General features: G+C 37.2%; 1 protein-coding gene across 1 annotated transcript in view; it reads right to left on the bottom strand.

Annotated features, from left to right (window-relative positions):
• The window catches only part of CCDC150 (coiled-coil domain containing 150), an 83,010-nt gene extending 65,483 nt beyond the window's left edge, over positions 1 to 17,527 (bottom strand). The window contains exons 1-6 of the mRNA XM_004378179.3: positions 17,411 to 17,527; positions 11,911 to 12,131; positions 11,592 to 11,770; positions 9,987 to 10,055; positions 2,881 to 2,997; positions 1,591 to 1,720 (exon numbers count right to left, since the gene is read on the bottom strand). Of these exons, the coding sequence (XP_004378236.1) occupies positions 1,591 to 1,720; positions 2,881 to 2,997; positions 9,987 to 10,055; positions 11,592 to 11,770; positions 11,911 to 12,131; positions 17,411 to 17,481 (787 nt within the window). The 5' untranslated portion in view covers positions 17,482 to 17,527. The remainder of the gene's footprint in view (positions 1 to 1,590; positions 1,721 to 2,880; positions 2,998 to 9,986; positions 10,056 to 11,591; positions 11,771 to 11,910; positions 12,132 to 17,410) is intronic.
• Between the last annotated feature and the right edge of the window lie 7,357 nt (positions 17,528 to 24,884).

The raw sequence follows: 24,884 nt of genomic DNA, 5'->3' as shown, positions 1-24,884 counted from the left end.
TATTCACTTTAATTAATATATATCTGGTTTATTGTTAAAAGAAATAATTGTTAAACAATTAAATTTTTTTAATGAAGCAAATATCTAAAGGTACTCCTTTTATTAAGCTAGTTACAATAAATATTTATACTTTAAAATAATGAAATTGCACATATATAAAGAGCCTATAATTCAATATTAAACATATAGTAGGTATTCAGATAGGCCTCCTTCTCCTCATGTTGGTTTGGATTACCGTGGTTTTAATCTTCATTTTTAAATGGTCTTTCATATGTTCTTTGCAAAATTCAAAAAATAAAGCATTAACCTAATGAAAAAGTAACATTAAAAACTCAATCAGAGGGACAACTAATAGAATAGAAGGATCTGTGTGTCAGTCCCACCTATCCTATTTGTTCTGGGTCCTTGGGCAGTCCTGCTAGATATTTTTACTCTTCTGTAGAACGGGTATATCGTTCTCACAAGGTTGTTGCAAGGCTCAAATGAGATAATCTGGAAGCACTGTAAAATGTAGCTTATTATTTTTACAACTACACAATCACAGAAGAAAAAACAATTATCTTGTGATACTGCCAGTGAGAACTGCACATAGGAATTCACTACCCAACAGCTACAAAGAAAAAGAGTACTTTCTACTAAAAGAGGAAGTCAAAACATCAATTAAGATTACTCTTTGCTCTATAATTTTTATAATTTTATTTCTCTTTTGGTATTTCCTGACTCCATTACAGCCGCAGAGTAGAGAAGATGTACTGGAAAGAACACTGGGCTTAGAGTTAGAAGATCCAGGTTCAGGCTCAGTTCATCACTTATTCATTTTGTGGCTTTGGGAAGTAAATGTGATAATTTATGTGAAAGCTCTACGTAACCCAGGAAGTGCTATTCACACATGAGGCACTGCACTGTAATTCTTTGTAGTCTTTGAATCAGTCTTTGGGTCTTTAAGACTGACTATCTGGAAACTGCTTTACAATTACACATTAACAACAGTAGGATGAAAAAGAGCTGGTGGGTTGGAAGCAGCATGAATTAAGAAACCGGGGATCAAACCTAGACTCTTCCATTCCCTAGCTCTGTGACCTCTGAGTCTTCTGAATACTCATCTGTGAAATGAGATTAATTTAAACTCCCTCTGGGTACCTTACACCCATCAATTGATACAAATATAAGTTAACTGGAATACATTGATAACCCGTCAAGAATGGGGAATCTGACATAATAAATGGTTAGAATCAGTAGGTTAGCAAGGATAAATATCCTTATACACTTATTAACACTATTATCCAACATTAAATCTAGGTTTTTAGGAAATCAAATAGTCCCAAGTCCACAAACACTTAAGCTAAATATCCCCCCTAAAAAACTAAATAAAAAATAGTTCATAATTAAGAGGGTCAAATTTTATTTATTACCAACATTCTTGTTTTTTCTTCAGTATCATAGGAAGAAAAGAAATTAGCAAGTTTTTACATTCAGGACTATGGGAAATACGGGTAAGAATTCCCACTTCAAGAATTTGGGCCTCAAGAGTTTTTGCATGAAATCCCAAAGAACTAAAAAAAGTATGATTTCTAGCATTTATTTCCATACTTAGATCACACTTGAGCTGTGAGGTAGCAGCTTCCAACTCTTCTTTTCTTTGTTGCTCCTGTACCATTAGTGCTTGGGTAGTCTGTATAGAATTTTGTAGGGCAATGCAGTTTTCCTGCAAAATTTGCACCTGAAATTGTACAAGAAAAGTTCCTTTTCTGTAAGGTAAAGATTTCTAATAAACTACCCTATTGCACATGTGCAAGGGAGAATTTGCAATCTTAATGTCACTTGGGGAAAAAGCAGAGTTTGTATGCTACAGTTAAAGATCTCAACAGAGTGCAGTGTCTATAGCAGAACTGTCCAATAGAACTTTCAGTGCACTCTCCAACGCAGCAGTCACTAGCTGCATGTGACTACTGAGCACTTGGAACGTGGCTAGAATGACAGAGAAACTGAATCTTTAATTATATTTAATTTTAATTAATTTAAATTTAGATAGTTATATGTGGCTAGGGCTACCACATTGAAAAGTGCTGGTTAGAGCAATAAAGGATCCTTTGCAAATTCCTAACATGCATTCCTTTTTTATAATTCTATTGTGAAGAATAGCTATTGGTTAAAATGATAAGATTATGGAATAGCTATTGGAGTTTGAAATAATTGCCTTGGGCACACAGAATTTAAAATATTCTAAGTTACATGTAAATATAATTTATGTGAAAGCTCTGTGTAACCCAGGAAGTGCTATTCACACATGAGGCATTACACTGTAATTCTTTGCGGTCTTTGAATCAGTCTCTGAGTCTTTGAGATTGACTATCTGTCTCAAACTAACTCATACTAACAACTATGATAAAGGCAAAAATATTGTGCTAAATAAATGAGAATCGAAAACAGCAGTGTGAACACATTGCTGATTATTTTACTTACTGCTCTCCTTTGTTTCAAACGTTACTCAGTTTGGGCTTTGTTTTCTATCTACATCATATATGTATAACACAAGACCAGGGCAATACTTTCCAAAATCAATGCCTGTAACAGAGAGTGTATGGTATACGGAAAAGGATACTGTTCCAAGAGCCAAGAGTTCACCTCTATAAAGCTTGAGACAAATTAGTCTCTCTGGTCTTTGGCTTTCTCATTCAGAAATTAATAGGGTTAGACTGAAATGATATTAAGGTCCTCTCTTATTTTGTACTTTTTAAAAAAATTGTAAGTGTTAAAAGAGGATTACTAAATGAAAGAAGTAAGTAATTTGTGAAATTATAAACTTACAGGCAAAATATCAGTTTTCCTTTTTTTGCTTTCACTTCCCTAACATAAAACAAGGAGAGAAAATCTTGCTACCTGTTTCCGTTCCACTTCCACTGTTGATTCCATTTCTTGTATTTTGAGTAGCATGTCTGATCCAGATTTCTCAAGAGACTCCCTTAGGTGCTTCTCCTGAGACAGCTGTCTCCTTAGCTACAGAGCAACACTGCAGTTAGGCAAGACCAACTGAATATCATACCCGTTTAAGAAAGATCAGTCACCATGAAACATTTATCAGACACTGTTATCTCACCCCCACACATTCTTCATTCTTTTATAACTATTCAGAAACATGCTTTGTTTTTCCCTAATGGATACCCTTCTAAGAAATGTAGAGTTGAATTTGTTGCCCTTATCTACCTTTTGAATGTTTTACAAATGTGCAACAACACCCATTAGTAAGTTGCAAGAAGCACTTGAAAAAAAAAAAGTAGAATAGAATAGGAAAAAAATAACCAGAATGCATAGCAAGAACTGAGGGTAAAGTTTCATGAAACATTTGTATATATGTATGTATATATGAAGGAGCCTGGTGGCACAATGGTTAAGCACTTGGCTGCTAATAAAAAGGTTGGCAGTTCGAACTCTGTGGAGGAAAAGACCTGGTGACCTGCTTCTGCAAAGCTTTCAGCCTAGGAAACACTATGGGGCAGTTCTACTCTGTCCTATAGGGTTGCTATGATTCGGAATTGACTCGAAGGCACACAACAACAATAACATGTATGTGTGTATGATGTTGCAGGGTAAAATATGTGTTGTCCAAAAAAAGTTTGGCAAACACTAGTATAGTAACCTTATTGTATGTAGTTTCTGTATTAATTTTGGCCTTAATTTTTTACTGTTATGTTTCTTTATCTTGATTTCTTCATCTATATATTTTTTATTCCATACTAGTATAAGTATACCTCTAAAAGATGTTTCAATTCTGTTTTGGAATTTAAAGCTCTAAGCAAATTATGAAGTAACTGCTAAGTAGCATACAAAACTGACACTCAAGAATTTGGGTACAATGACCTTAAATCTGTCAGTGAATCAGATAAAGATATAAAAAGGTTGAGTCTCTTTTACCATGAGGTAGAAACATCCTTTACAACTTAGATGGGAGTTTCATAATGCAGTTCTTTTATCAAGTGATGTAAAACTGAAAGAAATTCTGTTTCTAAACCCAGGTGATGATTACATAAGTGTATAGTTTATTCTCCAAATTGTACACGTTTATATGTGTTTTCTGTATAGATGGTGTATTTTATAATTTTTAAAAAGTTTAAAAAACGTTTAAAGGGGTGAAAATGTGTTTGAGATTAAATCATTGCAAGATAGCTCATTTTGGAAATGCTGTATAATTTCCTTAGCCATATCCCTAATATTAGACATTTAGGTATTTCCAACTTTTTACTATTAAAAATACTGGAAAACACAAAAACATGGAAATTAAACAACACACTATTAAACTACCAATAAGGAGGAAATCAAAAGATAAATCACAAATTTCCTAGAGTCAAATGAAAATGAAAGTACAACATAGAAAAACTTGTGGGATATGGCGAAGGAATACTCAGAAAGAAATGTAGAACAATAAATGCATACATGAAAAAGAAGACATCTCAAATCAACAGCCTAACTTGACAATGCCAGGAACTAGAAAGAGAAGAACAAACTAAGCCTAAAGCTACTAGAAGAAAGAAAATAATGAATATCAGAGCATAAATAAATAAAATTGAAAACAGAAAAATAGAGAGAATCAATAAAACAGAAGCTGGTTCTCTGAAAAGATCAATAAAATGGACAAACCTTTAGCTAGACTGATAAAGAAAAGAAAAGATGCAAATAAGCAAAATAAAAAATGAAAGAGGGGACATTACAACTGGCCTGATAGAAATAAAGAGAATTATGACAGAATACTATGAACAACTGTATGGCAACAAACTGAATAACCTAGAAGAAATGGACAAATTCTTAGAAGCACACAACCTACCCCAACTGACTCAAGAAGAAATAGAAAGTCTCAACAGACTGATAACAAGTAAAGAGATCAAATTAGTGATCAAAAAACTCCCAAGAAAAACTCCTGGACCAGTGGCTTCACTGGGGAATTCTACCAAACATTTAGAGAAGAATTGACACAATCCTGTTTAAACTCTTCCAAAAGATAGAGGAGAAAGGAATATTCTCTAATTCACTCTATGAAGCAAACATAACCCTGATATGAAAGCCAGACAAAGACATCACAAGAAAAGAATACTACAGGCCAATAACTCTTATGAATACGGAAGCAAAAATCCTCAACAAAATACTAGTGAACAGAATCCAACAGCATATTAAAAGAGTCATACACCATGACCAAGTGAGATTTATTCCTGGAGTGCAGGGATGGTTCAACATTCGAAAATCAACATAATACACCAATAGAACAAAGTACAAGAACCACATGATCATCTCTATGGATGCAGAAAAATAATTTGATAAAATCCAACAGTCTTTCTGGATGAAAACCCTAAAGAAGACTGCGATAGAGGGGAAATTCCTCAATAAGATTTAGGGCATATGTGAAAGGCCAACAGCCAACATTATACTTAATGGAGAAAGAATGAGAGCTTTCCCCTTGAAATCAGGAACAAGACAAGAGTGCCTACTCTCACCACTTCTATTCAATATTGTTTTAAAAGTCCTAGCTAGAGCAATAAGACCAAAAAAAAAAAAAAAAAAAGAAATTAAAAGGTATCTATATCGGAAAGGAAGAAGTAAAATTATCTCTATTCACAGATGATATGATCCTATATATAGAAAATCCCACAGAGTCAGCAAGGAAACTTCTTAAACTAATAGAAGAATTTAGCAAAGTTACAGGGTACAAAGTCAACAAACAAAAATCAGTTGGGTTTCTATACACCATCAATGATAAATATGAAAGGGAAATTAGGGAAACAATTCCATTTACAATAGTACCTAAGAAATAAAATACCTAGGAATAAACTGAATCAGGGACGTGAAGGACTTATACAGTGAAAATTATAAAGCACTGCTGAGATAGATTAAGGAAGACTTCAATAAATGGAAAGACATTCTGTGTTCTTGGGTTAGAAGACTTGATATTGTTATAACGTCAATACTACCCAAAGCAATCTGTGGATTCAACGCAATCCCAATCAAAATTCCAATAGCCTTCTTTACACAAATGGAAAAATTCTCAACTTTATGTGGAATGGCAAGAGGCCCCGAACAGCTAAAGCAATGTTGAAAGAGAAGAATAAAGTAGGAGGACTCACACTTCTTGATTTTAAAACATATTATACAGCCATGGTAGTCAAAACAGCCTGGTGCTGGTATAACAATAGACACATAAACCAATGGAATAGAATAGCGAGTTCAGAAATAAACCCACACATCTATGGTCAACTGATTTTGACAAGGTGCTAAATCCACTTGATGGGGAAAAGAAGAGTCTCTTCAAAAAATGGTGTTGGGAAAACTGGATTTCCACATGCAGAAAAATGAAACAGGATCCATGCCTCACACCATACACAAAAACACATTCAAAATGGATTGAGGACCTAAATGTGCAAACTAAAACCATAAAATTCTTAGAAGAACAAGCAGGGGCAAGGCTGTCAGGCCTAGCTTTCAACAATAGATTATCTAATATAATAACAAAAGGACAAACAGCAAAATACAAAATAAATAAGTGGAACCCCATAAAAATTAAAAATTTTTGTTCATCAAAAGACTTTACCAAAAAAGTGAAAAGAAAAGCTACCGACTAGGAGAGTATCTTTGGAATCCATATATCTGTTAAGAATCAAATAACCCAAATATATGTAAAACTTCAACAACTTAACAACAAAAAGACAACCCAATCATAAAATGCACAAAGGACTCGAATAGACATTTCACCACAGAGGACATCCAAATGGCCACCAAACACATGAAAAGATGTGCAACATCATTAGCTGTCAGAGAGATGCAAATCAAAACCACAATGAGACACCATTTCACTCCCACTAGTCGCTATGAGTCAGAATCGACTCAACGGCAACGGGTTTATGGAGGATGGCTAAAATAGAAAAAAAAAACAGAAAATAACAAATGTTGGCGAGGATGTGGGGATACTGGAACCCTTATCCACTGTTGGTGGGAATGCAAAATGGTACAGCTGCTGTAGAAAACAGTATGGTGGATCCTCAAAAAACTATGAATAGAACTACCATATAGTTCAGCAATTCCACTCCTAGATACATACCCAAAAGACTTGAAAGCAGAGACTCAAACACCAATGTTCACTGCACTATTCACAATAGCCAAAAACAACCTAAATGACCATCAACAGATGAACGGATAAACAAAATGTGGTACATACGTGTACATACAATGGAATACTACTCAGCCAGTAGAAGAAACAAAGTCTTGATACATGGTACAATATGGATGGAGCTTGAAGACATGCTGAGTAAAATAAGTTAATCAGAAAAGGACAAATATTGTATGGCCTCACTTATATTAAAAGATAAGAAAAGGCAAAAGTATAGAGACCAAAGTTTATTAGTGATTACCAGGGGTGGGAGGGAGGGGGAAAGGGGGAGATAATGGTGATAGAAAAATCATATTTGATTAAGGGTAGGGTTATACAGCCGACTATTGCAATTGCTGTCAATATGTTGTACACCTGTAAAAAGTTGAACTGGCAAAAGTAGTGTGAAAGCTATATTTACAACAACAACAACAGAGTAGCTGCTGAGACTGCTTATGTACAACCAAAAATCTCATGGGATTTGGTTCCTTGGTTTGGAGGTTTAGGGTTATGGTTTCATGGGACGTCCCAGTTAATTGGCCTAATAACATGTTTAGTGCTTCTGTTCTACCTCCTAGTTTGCTGTGTAGTGCCTGGGGTCTTAAAAGCTTACAATCGGCCATCCAGGGTACAACAATTGGTCTCTATTTCACCTGGAGCAAGAGAGGAAGAAGGAGAATCAGGAATAGGAGGAAGATATTGAATGTGTGGCTAAATTGCCTCCATAAACAACTGCCTCCTTTGCCATGAGACCAGAAGAACTGGATGATGCCTGACTATCACTACTGAATGTTTTGATCAAAGATTCTATAGAAGAATCCTGATCAAAAAGGAAAAATGCAGAATAGAATTTCAAATTCTCATGAAATCCAGACTTCCTGGAGCCATGGGGGCTGTGATGAACCTCTGAAACTATTGCCCTGAGATTATATTTAAAACTTAAACCAAAAATATCCCTGAAGTCTTCTTAAAACCAAATGATAGTTTAGCTTAGCTAGTAAAGAATGTCTGCATTGAGTATTATGCTCTTTTAAGATCTATACCTCTGTGGGATCAAACTGACAACAGCAACTCAAAAAATCAGATAGGATTCCTAAGGGGGCAGTGAGTTTATGTTACTGGGGAAGGAATAACTCAGAAACGAAGGGTGAGAATGGCTGCACAACTCAAAGAATGTAATCAATATCACTGAATTGTACATTTAGAAATGATAGAATCGGTGTGTTTTGCTGTGTATATTCTCAACAACAAAATATATTAAAAAAAATACTGTTCTGCTGAACATGCTTGTGAATACACCTTTCACTGACTTTCTGATTATTTCCTTAGAATAAATTCCTAGAAAAGGAATCATTAAAGGTACAAACATTTTTTAGACTCTGAATATATATTGTAATTTTACTTCCAATTTTACCTTCCTGTGAGCAGTGTTTGAATAAATCACATCAACATTAAGTATTCTCATTTTCTAAATGTTTATTATTTTAATAATGAAAAATAACATCTGTTTGCATTTCTTTGATTACTAGTGAGATTAAACATTTTTAATAAGGCTATTAACTATATATTTCTTTTCTGAACTGTTGGTTTTCATCCTTTGCCCATTGTTCTATAATTTTTTTAAAATCAATTTTTAGGTCTTTATAAAGGAAGATTATTAACTCCTCGTCTAGTTTTGTTATAACGTTTTATTAGTTTGTCTTTTTGCTTATTTTTTTATATGTAGAAGTTTTCAATTCTTATGTGGTCAAATCAATTGAGATTTTAAAGATTTTGTTCATTCCTTTCAAACTTAAAAATTCCTTTTTCATATAATGATCAGTTAAATATTATACTCTTAAGTAAGCGTGAGCCATAGTTTTCCTTTTTGGTTATATTTTTCAGGTTTTAATACATGATTATAATTACTTTATAACATAGGGATTACTTTAAGTTACTTTCTAGATATAAACTTGTTCCTTCCTAATATTCAAGTAAAGCTAATGCTTCAGGGAGATATATCACATGTATTTTGTCCTTGAACAGCTGTCCCCCTTCTACACACCCTCTAACTTCCCTGCCCCACCACCCTCCTCCTCCAGCTTTGACTAGTACAGTCCTTCTGCAGGTCCTTGACAGTGTTCAGTGAAAACTCAATATTTTATCACAGCACCAAGAATTCTACATAAAAGAATTTTCCAGGTAGCAAAGCTTACCATCTTAAGCACTTAGGTTTATAAATTTTTAAAATAATTTTGTATGAGAAATTTCCTAAAACATACATCTACTTCTGTGTCCTGTATAACAATCTTTTAAGCATAATTTGACCCTTTTGATTTGTGCTAACATCTATAATTATTCTGTAAGGGAATACTGAGGTTTTTAGGCCATTTATCAGGATACATTGAGTTAGTAAGTCTTCTGACTCATTGTTTTCAACAGAGAATTTTTAGTGTAACAGTTTTTAGCAGCCACCTATTTCATAATTCCCAATCTGTTATATACTAAAAGTTAGGCTGAAAAGAAGGTTTCAAGGTAAAATTAGATGACCAGGTTTATTAAAAGCTTTTTATTTTAAATGCAGCTTTAGATTAAAAGGCTTTTGCATGAAGGTGCCCACTTGACTCTAGCATATGGGAAACTGTAGGAATTTTGTGATAACTATTTCCATCCTTGCTCAAAGACCATTTGTTTTTTTATTTCCAGTTTTATGGCAGTATGGAGACGAAAGGATGTCTTGTTTCACTAGAATTTCCTACTACACAGTCACATATTTTCTTCTTCTTCAAAGGCTTCTTTTCATTCTCTCTTTTCTACTTTCTTGACTTCCCTTCTGCAATTCCACCCCCTACCGCCCCATGGCATCTTTTTGTCTTACCTCCTGAATTTTAAGGTTCATTTTACGTTTTGTGGTCTTCAGTTCCTCCTCAATAATAGCTGCATTCTTCTAAAAGTAGAAGGAGAAAAGCTTCTAAATCATCTAAAATGACAGGAAGAAAATGTCTATAGGTATATCATTTCAAACCTAGGTTGTTTTCTGCCAACCTATAAATGCTATTTTGAATACAATTATAAATACTTCTTATCATAGGTCTGAAGTAGTTGTTACAATGAGATACTTAAAAAGAAATACCTATTTTATTACCTTTATCCGTGACTTCTATCATTTCTCTTTTTAGATAATAAAAAATAATTAGTCTCACCCAGCTCCTATGTAAAATTCAATAATCAGAGAAAATCTCCTGGGTAATGGATAGATCATTTTTTCTTGTAGGGTCTATTTTTTTAAGAACTCTATATTTCTTCTAGCTTCAAATATTATCCATGTTTAGGAGTTAAGATGAAAAACACAGCTTCCACTATTTATTCCTCTATTTTTATTATTATTAATAGATGTACAATTATATTAATGGATATACAATTCCAGATATAAAACCTCAAGAGTCATCTTTGCCATCTTTTCTGCCTTCAGCCCCTATCCAGTACCATATTTTATCAAGACTTTCTTCACAGAATATCCCTCTTTCCTTTCAAAATGCCATAACCATAGGACAGAATTAATAAGGCTCATGCCTCAAATAATGCAATGGATTCCTTATTGGTTTCCTTATCTCCAGTCTCTTCTCACTATAATCAGTACTCTATACTACAGCCAGATAAGTTTTCCTGTTTTCATATGTCACTTATCAGAAATCTTAATCACTTTCCATAGGATCAAGCCCAACTGCTGATTATTCTTGAGTCTGAGATCCTCCAAACAAATCCTCACCTCCTGCCAGGCTCATTTAGGCATTGCCCCCTAACTGTGCCCAGTAGAAAAGATCTAGGTTCAAATCTCAGTTACAAGAAGACAGGTATGTGTGATCTTGGACAAGTGACTTCTTTCTGGGCCCCAGTATTCTTATCATTAAAATGGGGACAATAATATCCTATTTCAAACGAAATAACATGGTCCCTAGTTTCCTTTCCTACTACTTATACTTTGATGCCTCTGTGCAACTGCTCACAGCTGTGTGTGCACCTTGAAGTGTCCTCACCTCTCCACTCTGCCTTTTTAGTGTAGCTCAAGTCCTAGGTATCTGGATAGGGCATCCTCGCCCTCTCAAAGCCATCTGAATTCAAAGCATTTATACTGCAATATTCACTGGTTGTCATATAACATTTGCTATACCCTTATTTTTTTCTATTTAATTTTTTATGCTATGTCTTGTTCTCCCAAATAGCATATAAGCTCTTTAAGAGCATAGACTCTACCTATACCTCTGGACCCTATCAGTCACGTGTACAGGCTAAGTGTTCTATAAATACCTGAACTATCACTGATGGTACATAGTAGTTTAGGCTGTCAATGCAGAACAATTTCAAATACCAAGAATCCTCACACCAACATCGCCTATTTTTTAAAAGTCAGTTTTATAGGTCTGTTGCCTCCTCCAGCTAACACTTGACCATGAATTTCTACTTGAGAATTCTGATCTCAAACCTTTGTCTCTGATGCAATCTCCAGTGTGGCAGTCAACCTTTGCACTTCATTTTGTGCCCTGTCTTCTTCCTCTTTTACAACTTTCAGTTGCCGGCGCAAATTCATCACTTCAAGATGTAACAGATTCAGGTCCCTGGAATGCTCCTCCTGTATTGAATTCAGCCGATCCTTCAGAAAAGCTACCAGACAGCACAGGAGGGTCATCAAGCATTGTTTCCCAGAAAAGAAGCAATCGAAAGAAGGCCAGGAAAGGAAAAGAATCATAAACTCATCAATCACTCACAAAGGACCAAATTTCATGATTTTCTTCTCTCTGTACCTGTTTTCTGTGGATTCAAATCCTTTTCAGTTTGCAGACGGAAGATGTTCATCTTCAAGGACTGGATAAGGCTTTCCAGGCGGCACATTCGGTTTACCAGAAATTCACAATTCTCCCATATCATATTTGTTTTTCCTGAACAAACTGTTTCATTCTGGATAGGACTAATGGCTTTCTGGCCCAAAGGGTCTTCTACACAGTTTGGAGCTTCCAGTTGGCCTCTAAACAAAGATTCCCAATACAGCAATATGATGTAATGTAATGTGTACTGTGGTAATTCCAACCATAAAAATTAGGTTCCTTAGTTAACAAGCATCTATTTGCACCTCCAAATTTAAATATAGAGAATACCATTAGGTAGAGGATGAGAGTAACGTGAGATGAATAAAGATTAATGACTTATTAATGGTTGTTTATTTTAATCTGAAATTTTGTCAACATTTTTTGTATATAAAAACAAATGATACATAAAAGACATGTTAAATGCTATTTCTATAAAGGTGAACTAAGAAATGAAGTTAGCAATGGAGGCAATATATTCACATTTTAAGAAAATTTTTAAACAAAGTCATAGTAAACATTCCAATTTTCTTGTCGACATACTCAATATTTGTACTAAACTTAACGCTTAACTGCTAAAAAGTTATCTATCTCAAAGGTACTATAATACTAACTCCCCACAGGTCTGTCAGTTTGTTGAACTGTGGTGGCTTGCATGTTGCTGTGATGCTGGAAGCTATGCCACCAGTATTTCTAATAGCAGCAGGGTCACCCATGGTGGAAAGGTTTCAGCTGAGCTTCCACACTAAGACTAGGAAGAAGGACCTGGCAGTCTACGTCTGAAAAAGTTAGCCAGTGAAAACCTTATGAATAGCAATGGAACACGGTCTTATACAGTGCCAGAAGACGAGCCCCTCAGGTTGGAAGGCACTCAAAATATGACTGGGGAAGAGCTGCCTCCTCAGAGTAGAATTGACCTTAATGACACTGATAGAGTCAAGCTTTTGGGACATTCATTTGCTGATGTGGCACAACTCAAAATGAGAAGAAACAGCTGCAAATATCTATTAATAATAGGATTGTGGAATGTACAAAGTATGAATCTAGGAAAATTTGAAGTCATCAAAAATGAAATGAATGCATAAAGATGGATATCCTAGGCATAAGTGAGTTGAAATGGACTGGTATTGGCCATTTTGAATCAGACAATCATATGGTATACTATGCTGGGAATGTCAAATTGAAGAGGAATGGTGTTGCATTCATCATTCAAAAGAACATTTCAAGATCTATCCTGAAATACAATGCTGTCAGTGATAGGATAACATCCATACACCTACAAGGAAGGCCAGTTAATACGACCATTATTCAAATTTACGCACCAACCACTAATGCCAAAGACGAGGAAATTGAAGATTTTTACCAACTTATGTAGTCTGAAATTGATCAAACATGCAATCAAGATGCACTGATAATTACCAGTGATTTGAATGCGAAAGTTGGAAACAAAGAAAAAAGAACAGTAGTTGGAAAATATGGCCTTCATGATAGAAACAACACCAGAGATTGCATGATAGAATTTTGTGAAAGCAACGACTTCTTTATTGCAAATACTTTTTTTACCAACATAAATGGCAACTATACACGCGGACCTCGCCAGATGGAATAGGCAGGAATCAAACTGACTACATCTGTGGAACAAGACAAAGAAAAACCTGAATATCATCAGTCAGAACAAGGCTAGGGGCCAACTGTGGAACAGACCATCAATTGCTCCTATGCAAGTTCAAGTTCAAGCTGAAGCTGAAGAAAATTAGAACAAGTCCACAAGAGCCAAAGAATGACCTTGAGTATATTCCACCTGAATTTAAAGACCACCTCAAGCATACATATGACTCATTAAACACTAATGACCAAAGATCGGGGGAGTTGTGGAATGACATCAAGGACATCATACAGGAAGCAAGCAAGAGGTCATTAAAAAGATAGGAAAGAAAGAAAAGACCAAATTGGATGTCAGAAGAGACTCCTGAAACTTGCTTTTGAATGTAGGGTAGCTAAAGCCAAATGAAAAAATGATGAAGTAAAAGAGCTGAACAGAAGATTTTGAAAGATGACTCGAGAAGACAAATTATTAAAATGAAACATGCAAAGACCTGGGGTTAGAAAACCAAAAGGGAAGAACATGCTCAGAATTTCTCAAGCTGAAAGAACTGAAGAGAAAATTCAAGCCTCGAGTTGCAATATTGAAGGATTCTACAGAGAAAATATTAAATGATGCAGGAATCATCAAAAGAAGATAGAAGCAATACACAAAGTCACTGTACCAAAAAGAATTGGTTAATGTTCAACCATTTCAGGAGGTAGCATATGATCAAGAACCAATGGTACTAAAGGAAAAAGTCCAAGCTGCATTGAAGGCATGGCAAAAAAGAAGGCTCCAGGAATTGATGGAATACCAATTGAGATGTTTCAACAAATGGATGCAATGCTGGAGGCGCTCACTCATCTATGCTAAGAAATTTGGAAGATACCTCCCTGGACAACCGACTGGAAGAGATCCATTATTTCCAAAGAAAGGTGATCCAACAGAATGTGAAAATTATTGAACAATATCATTAATATCACATACAAGTAAAATTTTGCTGAAGATCATTCAAATGCAGTTGCAGCAGTACATCGAAACAGAACTGCCAGAAATTCAAGCAGGGTTCAGAAGAGGATGTGGAAGAAGGGATAACATTACTAATGTCAGACATATCTTGGCTGAAAGCAGAGAATACCAGAAAGATGTTTACATGTGTTTTATTGACTATGCAAAGGCATTTGACTGTGTGGATCATAACAAATTATAGATAACATTGTGAAGAATGGGAATTCCAGAGCACTTAATTGGGCTCATGCAGAACCTGTACATAGACCAAGAGGCATTTTTTCGAACAAAACAAGGGGCTACCGCGTGGTTTAAAATCAGGAAAGGTGTGCGTCAGGGTTGTATCCTTTCACCATACTTATTCAAGCCGTATGCTGAGCAAATAATCCGAGAAGATGGACTATATGAAGAAGAACACGGCATCAGGACTGGAGGAAGACTCATTACAGCCTGTCTTATGCAGATGACACAACCTTGCTTGCTGAAAGTAAAGAGGACTTGAAGCACTTACTGATGAACTTCAAAGACTACAACCTTCAGTATGGATTACACCTCAACATAAAAAAAAACAAAAATCCTCACAACTGGACCAATAAGCAACATCATGATAAATGGAGAAAATACTGTTGTCAAGGATTTCATTTTACTTGGATCCACAATCAACACCCATGGAAACAGCAGTCAAGAAATCAAACAACGCATTGCATTGGGCAAATCTACTACAAAAGACCTTTAAAGTGTTCAAAAGGAAACATGTCACTTTGAGGACTATGGTGTGCCTGACCCAAGTCATGGTGTTTTCAGTCACCTCATATGCATGCAAAAGCTGGATGATGTATAAAGAAGATGGAAGAAGAATTGATGCCTTTGTATTATGGTGTTGGCAAAGAATATTGAACATACCATGGACTGCCAGAAGAACGAACAAATCTGTCTCAGAGGAAGTATAGCCAAAAGTCTCCCTAAAAGGAAGGATGGCAAGATTTTGTCTCACATACTTTGGGCATGTTATCAGGAGGTACCAGTCCCTGGAGAAGGACATTATGCTTGGTAGAGAGTCAGTGAAAAAGAGGATCCTCAACGAGATGCATCGACACAGTGGCTACAATAGGCTCAAGCATAACAATTGTAAGGATGGTGCAGGACTGGGCAGTGTTTCGCTCTGTTGTACATAGGATCGCTATGAGTCAGAACTGACTCGACGGCACCTAACAACAACAACATAATACTAACTGGGAGCCCTGGTGGAACAGTGGTTAAAGTGCTCAGCTGCTAACCCAAAGGTTGGTGGTTTGAACCCACCAGCCGCTCTGCAGGAGAAAGATGTGGCAGTCTACTTCTGCAAAGATTTATCGCCATGAAAATCCTATGGGGCAGTTCTATTCTGCACTATTGGGTCACTTGTTATGAGTCGGAATCGACTGGACGACACTGTGTTTTGTTTTTTGGTGTAATACTAACTATACTATTTATAGGAGCCCTAGTGGCACAGTGGTTAAGCATAACGGCTACGAACCGAAAGATCAGCAGTTCGACTCTACTAGCCACTTCTTGGAAACCCTGTGGGGCAGTTCTACTCTGTCCTATAGAGTCGCTATGAGTTGGAATCGAGTTGATGGCAACGGGTTTGGTGTTTTCTTTGCGGGGGTATACTACTTACAGGTCTTAGAAAGAGACATTCAGGAAATACATATGTAATTTTAAAGATAATCACACCGATAAATTGGATATTGGCTGTTTAAAACCCACCAAAAACCACTGCCATCAAGTTGATTCTGACTCATATTGACCCCACAGGACAGAATAGAACTGCCACATAGGGTTTCCAGCGCTCTAATCTTTTTTTAATTGTGCTTTAGATGAAGGTTTACAGAGCAAATTAGTTTCTTATTAAATAATTAATACACATATTATTTTGTGACATTGGTTGCCAGCCCCACAACATGTGAACACTACCCTACTTGACCCTGGGTTCCCCATTACCAGCTTTCCTGTCCCTTCCTGCCTTCTCATCCTTGCCCCTGGACTGGTGTGCCCATTTAATCTCATTTTGTTTTATGGGCCTGTCTAATCTTTGGCTGAAGGGTGAACCTCAGGAGTTACTTCAGTACTGAGTTAAAAGGGTGTCCAGGGACCATACTCTCTCCAGGGCTGTAATCTTTATGGAAGCAAATGGACACATCTTTCTCCTGTGGAGCAGCTGGTGGGTTCAAACAACGAACCTTTTAGTTAGCAGCCAAGCACTGTAACCACTGTGCCACCAGGGCTTCTATTGGTTGTTTAAGCACTCAGATATTTCAAGCCATTGTTAATACAACTTTTAATGACAATAACTTCTTAGTACTAGCGGAAAAAAGTTCTTTTTTGAGTACTTCATTATCAATTATGAATTTTTTTTTGGACTATAAACTCTTAATTTACAATAAATCTAGAAAAAATGAAGATCAAGTTTTTGTATAAATCAACATTTTCGATTCCTTACCTTGACTAAAATCAAAGTCTATTTTTGATTTTAAAAATTATAAACAAGTTTTTTTAATCACATAAAAAAGTACTTGTTAGTTTTGAATCAAATGTTGAAGGAGACTAGAATATAAAATTCTGTACACTCAATCAACACATTAAATATCTGTTTAAGGGAATAGTGGTAGTAGATCTACTACAGGATGACAACTCTATACCTTGCAAATATTTTCTGATTAATGTCCAAATGGAAACTGTTGTTTCTCAATTCTTTTTAAAATACCTATTTCATTTGTCAACCATCCACACTGTGATTCCTTATTAATAACCAGTGAAGCAAAATTCTTTAACCTACAGAGATCTAGTTCATTTTTCATTTGTTACCTTTTATCGCTAATGTCCAACATTACTAGGTCATCCCTCAGAGCACTGGTCTGTTCCTCAACTATTCTCATCCTTTGTTGAAGTACGGTGAACGTTTCAGAAGCTGTAGCATTGATGTGGGTTGGAGAGAGGACCGGTTTGGACACTGTTGTTTCTATATTCACCTGAGGTTAAAGTCACAATATTAGGTTATATAATTGTTCAAAAGTTTCCCCACACATTCTGAATGGGATGCAGACTCTTAACCTAAAAATTTTTCATCTAATTGTTAAAAAGTCAGTTTTATTGGTTCTTCCCTAAAGTAACTATGAATAAAATGCTTACATTAACTTTACAGTGTGTGTGCACATTCAACCATAAAATCAAAATGGAAAACAACTGAAATTAAATTGCTTCATTGCTTTAAGAAAAAGTCTATGTTTGGGTAGTGTTATGGATTGAATTGTGTCCCCCTAAAATGTGTGTCAACTTGGCTAGGCCATGATTCCCATATTGTGTGATTGTCCACCATTTTGTCATATGATGTGATTTTCCTATGTGTTGTAGATCCTGTCTCTATGATGTTAATGAGGTGGGATTATCAATAGTTATGTTATGAGGCAGGACTCAATCTACAAGATTAGATTGCGTCTTGAGTCATTCTCTTTTGAGATATAAAAGAGAGAAGCGAGCAGAGAGACAGAGGGACCTCATATTACCAAGAAACAAGAGCCAGGAGAATAGCATGTATTTTGGACCCGAGGTCCCTACACTGAGAAGCTCCTTGACCAGGCAAGATTGATTACAAGGACTTTCCCCCAGAACTGACAGAGAGAGAAAGCCTTCCCCTGGAGGTGGTACCCTGACCTGAATTGAGATATCTAGCCTCTTAGACTGTGACAGGAGCCCTGGTGGTGCAGTGGTTAAGAGCTACGGCTGCTAACCAAAAAGTTGGCAGTTCAAATCTACCAGATGCTCCTTGGAAACCCTTTGGGGTGGTTCTACTCTGTCCTATAAGGTTGCTATGAGTTGGAATTGACTCAACAGCAACAGATTTGGTGTTTTTTTGTTTTTTGTTTTTAGACTGTGAGAGAATAAATTTCTCTTTGTTAAAGTCATTAACTGGTGGTATTTCTGTTATAGCAGCACCAGATAACTAAGACAGGTACGAATTTGATTTGTATCATCTCCTACTTCTACCTTATTCTGCTTTACACTGGAGATTCTCAGGCTTCCAGAAAGAAACAGACTCTTACACAAAAAGATGGAACAAATTTTGCCCGCAGTCCTTGAAGGGGTGGAGGTTTGCTCTGGTAAGCAGAAATTTCACTTTAACGTATGGTGGATGAAGGTGCCTGGGACACTGACTGATGATGGGCAGAGGATAAAGTTTTTGAGTGAGTTACATGGTGTTGTCCCTGAAATATCCTCTCAATCAGTAAGAAAATTGTTCAAGCCATCTAAGAAGAAGCTGACTCAAAAACTAAACGAGCCGCTACTCTTTGGGGATTTATTAAAAGCAGGTCTCAAGATTGGGTGAACATCCTCCCTCCTGCTCCTCCCCATGGTGGGGGGCAATGTCAAAGGAGAGCCCCTGGAAGCTAGGGAGGGGCAGTGATGCCATTCAGGCCACAAGGTGGATGAGTAGCAAGAGAGGACAACTTTTATGACCACCAGGAAAAGTCCTTATGGGACCTTTTGTTTTTAGTTTCCCTTGAGTCAGTTCCAACTCATGATGACCCCATGTGTGCAGAGTAGAACTGTGCTCCATAGGGTTTTCAATGTTGTGACCTTTTGGAAGCAGGTCATCAGGCCTGTCTTCTGAGGCACCTCTGGGTGGGCTTGAACTGCCAACATTTCAGCTTGTAGTCAAGTGCTTAACTATTTGTGCCGCCTAAGGACTGCATGTTAAATGAGTAATGGGATATAAATTCTCTCACCTACATTTTCTGCCTCTCAGGTTTCTTCGGAAGTTGCTTTCTCATTTTTAGGGCATTCTGCTGCCAGGCAGGGACCTGTATAACTGTTTGAATTGGAAGAAACAGGAGTGTGCTGCAAATTACTGTTTTTATAGTGTATTGTAAGATGTTGCATCTTGGTGTGATTGTGCAAAACTTTAATCTCTTCTGGCTTTTATACAGTTAGCTAAGCCTTGTAAGTATATTTCCAGAATCCTGTGTGTTATTTGGAAGTTGCGTTTCTTGCGATGATTCCATGTTCATGTGAATACCTCATTTTCAGGTGCCATATGTTGTATGCACCTGTCAAAGGAGCTAGAAGATGATGTAGAATCCAGAAGGACATATGTGTCCCACATAATCCTACCCCAGAGTCCAGCGGGACATAGTGCCCCACATAATATGTATCAAAATCCATACTTCATAATAAAATTTCAGAAATGCGCCTTGATTCAGCATGCCTTCTATTAATGAAAACATGGTATCAACAAAAGATTTAAAAAAAATTAATTTGTACATAAAAGGGTTAAAGGAAGACTGAGATGAAGATACAGGATTCCTGTGAATTCACTGAATTGGGACTTAGAGTCAGACAGAAATTCTCATTTTCCCTGTAGTTATACCCATGCCTGACTTTCCTCATCTGGCAGGACTAAAGCAGGTGTCACAGAAATGCCACCTCCCACATGATCCACAGGCCAATTGGTAGATTCTTATAAGCCACAGATCTAAAGCTCATACTCTTAGAAGAAAAGAATCTACCTCTAACTGCATTATTCTAGAAAGAGACTATGGCTTAAATACATTTGTCCTTGTTGTTTTTGAAAAGGAGCAAATATCAATAATGGAGCCTTGAACTTAAGTCCTGATGCTTAATAATAACAATAACAAAATTACTAAGATGTAAATTTGAATTAAAAAACAATTTCCTTCACAACTATTTTCCATAGTATATCATTATTAAACTAATACAGTTCTGTTTCTATGTTTCGGGAGAGTACGTCCAAGGAGCTCCGAGGCAAGTTACCTCCCTAAAAACGTGGCATGAATAAGACCAATGTCATATGTAATATACATTAAAAGCCACATGACTGTGAAAAAGGGAACACTTGTTTCTGTGGACAGACTCCATTTTATACCTGGGAATAGGTACAATTACATGCTGTTGGTTCAAAAATAACAAGCCAGGAGTTCAATGTTGTTATCACCATCACTGGAAAAAAAATTTGGTCAGTATGAAGCCCTGGTGGCGCAGTGGTTAAGAGTGACGGCTGCTAACCAAAAGGTGGGGAGTTCAAATCCAACATCCGCTTCTTGAAAACCCTATGGGGCAGTTCTACTCTGTCCTATGGGGTGGCTGTGAGTTGGAATCAACTCCACGGCAATGGGTTTGGTTTTCTGGTTTTAACACTGACTTCAGTCATTCACCCATTCATCCAACAAATATTTTCTGAATGCCTACCATGTGCCAGCTGCTATTCTAGGCACTGGGAAAAGCAGCAGTGAATAAAACAGGCTAAATTCCTTGCCCTCATGGAGCTTATATTCCAGTTGAGGAAGATAGATATCAACTAAAATACATAGTTTGCTCACTGGCGATAAGTGTAAAGAAAAATAGAATTGTAAAAGCATGGGAATTGTTGCTGTGGTGAAGGTTTTTGTTTTAAACAGGGAGATCAGAGAAAGCATCAGTGAAACGCTATTTGAGCAAAGACCTGTGAAGGATGTCCAGGAGTAAGCCATATGGCTATCTGGGGGCAGAGAGGTCCAGGAAGAGTGAACAGCAAGTGCAAAGGCTCTATTAGGAAAAATGCCCAACGGGTCCATGAACAGTAGAGAAGTCAGTTTGCCTGGAAAGGAACAAGTGAGGGTGAGAACAGTAGGAGTCCAAGGCAAAGGACAATAATGGGATTAGATCACATAGGGCCTTGAAGGCCGTTGTAAAGGTTTTGCTCAGTGACTTAGAGAGCCATTAGAGGCTTTAGAGCTGAGGAGTGCTGTGATCTAATTTAGGTTTTAACAGGATCACTCTGGCTGCAACTCCAGATGGTAGAGGGGCAAGGGCAGAAGTACGAAGATCAGTTAAGGGACTGCTACAATAATCCAGAGAGGAGATGCTGTTGCTTAGGATCAGGGTGACAGAAGTGGAAGTGGTAAGAAGTGGTCAGAGTCCAAGCACATTCTAAAGATAGGATTTGTTGGAAGATTACATATGAGATATAAAAGAAAGGAACAACCAAGCTTACTCTAAGCTTTTTGGCTTGAACAACTGGAAGGATGATGTTGTCATTAATTGAGACAATGGAAGTCTGTTAGGAAAAACCAGGTTTTTTTTGTGGGGGGGGAGCAAGAGTTGTTTTAAAAATGTTAAGTTTAGAATAGGAAGGATGTCCAATTGATGACTGAATTTATGGATTTGAAGTCCAGGGGAGAGGTATGGACTCGGCATATAAATTTTGAACTTGTCAGTATACGCATGACTTATAAAGCCATGACACTGAGTCCTGAGTGCTTCAAGATTAACAATTCAGGGACACAGTGTGTGGGTGTTCAATACAGACTAATTGTGAGCAACTCCTGAGTAGGGTCAAGTACTTGATCCTTTTTCCATTCCCAGAGCCTAGTAAAGTACCTGGGATATGGTGGGCAAATAAATGCTACATGTATGAAAGAAGAAAAGAACAAGGAGATAATTCAGTAAAAATTTATCAGGAGGCGGGACCAAAATGACAGAGTAGTCAGACACTTCTGGTGGACCCTCTTACAACAAACACGCAAAAAAACCAAGTGAATCGATTATATATGGCAATCTGAGAACCCTGAACATCAAAGGCAGAGGTGAGGAACTGGACTGAGTGGCAGAGGGAAGGAGAGACGGTTCAGAAGCAGCGAGGAGTTGCCAGATCTGACCCGGTGAGAGCCTGAGCCCTTCAAGCCTGATCAGTTTGGGGGTGAGCAGTGAAGCAGGCAAGCAGCTGTACTCGGGAGGCGTATTTTGCACTGGGAGAGACCCAGCGCCAGAGAGTCTATGCGGCCACCCAGAACCAGTGAGAAGCAGCCCTGGATCGGCGAAAGATAAGTACCTGCATATGGCCTACTGCATGGATCAAAAACACTCCACTTAGGGAAAAACCTCTGACCCATCTACCTCCCCACTCCTTGCTCTCTACTGGGTCCTGGACCGGCTTCAGCAATCGCCGAGTCCCCTGGGCCAGAAGTAGGATCCGTCACACGCCTGGAGCCATTCTCCCTGCCTTGGAGAGTGAACAAATTAACAAACGGGAAAAAATAAACTGCTGGCTCCCCTAAGCCAGGAACCCAGGGTAGGCACAGCTCCTTTGCCTAGGCACAGGCATCAGGGATCCATAGACTTTGAGTGCCTTTCCCCCTATACAGACTTGTGTGGGCCCATCTCAACAGCGTAGACCAAAAAGCTGGTTCTTTGAAAAGATCAACAAAATTGATAAACCATTGGCCAAACTAACAAAAGAAAAACAGGAGAGGAAGCAAATAACCCCTATAAGAAATGAGATGGGTGATATCACACCAGACCCAACTGAAATTAAAAGAATCAAAACACAATACTATGAAAAATAGTACTCTAACAAATTTGAAAACCTAAAGGAAATGGACAAATTTCTAGAAACTCACAACCTACCTAAACTAACACAAACAGAGGTAGAACAACTAAATAAACCCATAACAATGGAAGAGATTGAAAAGGTAATTAAAAAACTTCCAACAAAAAAAAGCCCTGGCCCGGATGGCTTCACTGGAGAAATCTACCAAACTTTCAGAGAAGAGTTAACACCACTACTACTAAAGGTATTTCAGGGCATAGAAAAGGATGGAATACTCTCAAACTCGTTCTATGAAGCCAGCATAACCCTGATACCAAAACCAGGTAAAGACACCACAAAAAAGAAAATTACAGACCAGTATCCCTCATGAACATTCATAAAAAATCCTCAACAAAATTCTAGCCAATAGAATTCAGCAACTTATCAAAAAAAGAATTCCCCATGATCAAGTGGATTTTATCCAGGTATGCAGGGATGGTTCAACATTAGAAAAACAATCAATGTAATCCATCACATAAATAAAACAAAAGACAAGAACCACATCATCTTATCAATTGATGCAGAAAAGCCACTTGACAAAGTCCAATACCCATTCATGACAAAAACTCTCAGCAAAATAGGAATAGAAGGGAAATTCCTCAATATAATTAAGGGCATTTATACAAAACCAACAGCCAACATCATCCTGAATGGAGAGACTTTGAAAGCATTCCTCTTGAGAACAGGAACCAGACAAGGATGCCCTTTATCACCACTCTTATTCAACATTGTCCTGGAGGTCCTAGCCAGAGCAATTAGGCTAGAAAAAGAAATAAAAGCATCCAAATTTGTAGGAAAGAAGTCAAAGTATCTCTATTTGCAGATGATATGATCTTATACACAGAAAACCCCAAAGAATCCACAAGACAACTACTGGAACTAACAGAAGATTTCAGCAAAGTTTCAGGATACAAGATAAACATACAAAAATCAGTTGGATTCCTTTATACCAACAAAGAGAACCTCGAGGAGGAAATCGCCAAATCAATACCATTTACAATAGCCCCCAAGAAGATAAAATACTTAGGAATAAATATAACCAGAGATGTAAAAGACCTATACAATGAAAACTGTAAGACACCACTACAAGAAACCAAAAGAGACCGGCATAAGTAGAAAAACATACCTTGCTCATAGATAGGTAGACTCAACATCGTGAAAATGTCAATTCTACCCAAAGCGATCTACAGATAAATGCAATCCAGATCCAGATTCCAATGGCATTTTTTAATGATATGGAGAAACAAATCACCAACTTCATATGGAAAGGGAAGAGGCCCTGAATAAGTAAAGCATTACTCAAGAAGAAGAAGGAAGTGGGAGGCCTCATACTACCTGATTTTAGAACCTATTATACCGCCACGGTAGTCAGAACGGCTTGGTACTGGTACAACAACATATACCTAGACCAGCTGAACAGAATTGAAAATCCAGACATAAATTCATCCACCTATGAGCAGCTGATATTTCACAAAGGCCCAAAGTCCGTTAATTGGGGAAAAGACAGTCTTTTTAACAAATTGTGCTGGCATAACTGGATATCTATCCGCAAAAAACTGAAAAAAGACCCATACCTCACACCATGCACAAAAACTAACTCAAAATGGATCAAAGACTTAAATATAAAATCGACAACGATAAAGATTATGGAAGAAAAAATAGGGACAACGCTAGGAGTCCTAATACATGGCATAAACACAATATGAACTATAAGTGACACTGCACAAGCACCAGAAAAGAGATTAGATAACCGGGAGCTCCTAAAAATCAAACACGTATGCTCATCAAAAGACTTCACCAAAAGAGTAAAAAGACAACCTACAGACTGGGAAAAAATTTTTGGCTATGACAAATCCGATCAGTGTCTAATCTCTAAAATCTATAAGATACTGCAAAACCTCAACAACAAAAAGACAA

The sequence above is a fragment of the Trichechus manatus genome, unplaced genomic scaffold (assembly GCF_000243295.1).
Source record: "Trichechus manatus latirostris isolate Lorelei unplaced genomic scaffold, TriManLat1.0 scaffold00056, whole genome shotgun sequence".
NCBI classification, from domain to species: domain Eukaryota; kingdom Metazoa; phylum Chordata; class Mammalia; order Sirenia; family Trichechidae; genus Trichechus; species Trichechus manatus.
This window is presented reverse-complemented; position numbering and strand designations above follow the sequence as displayed.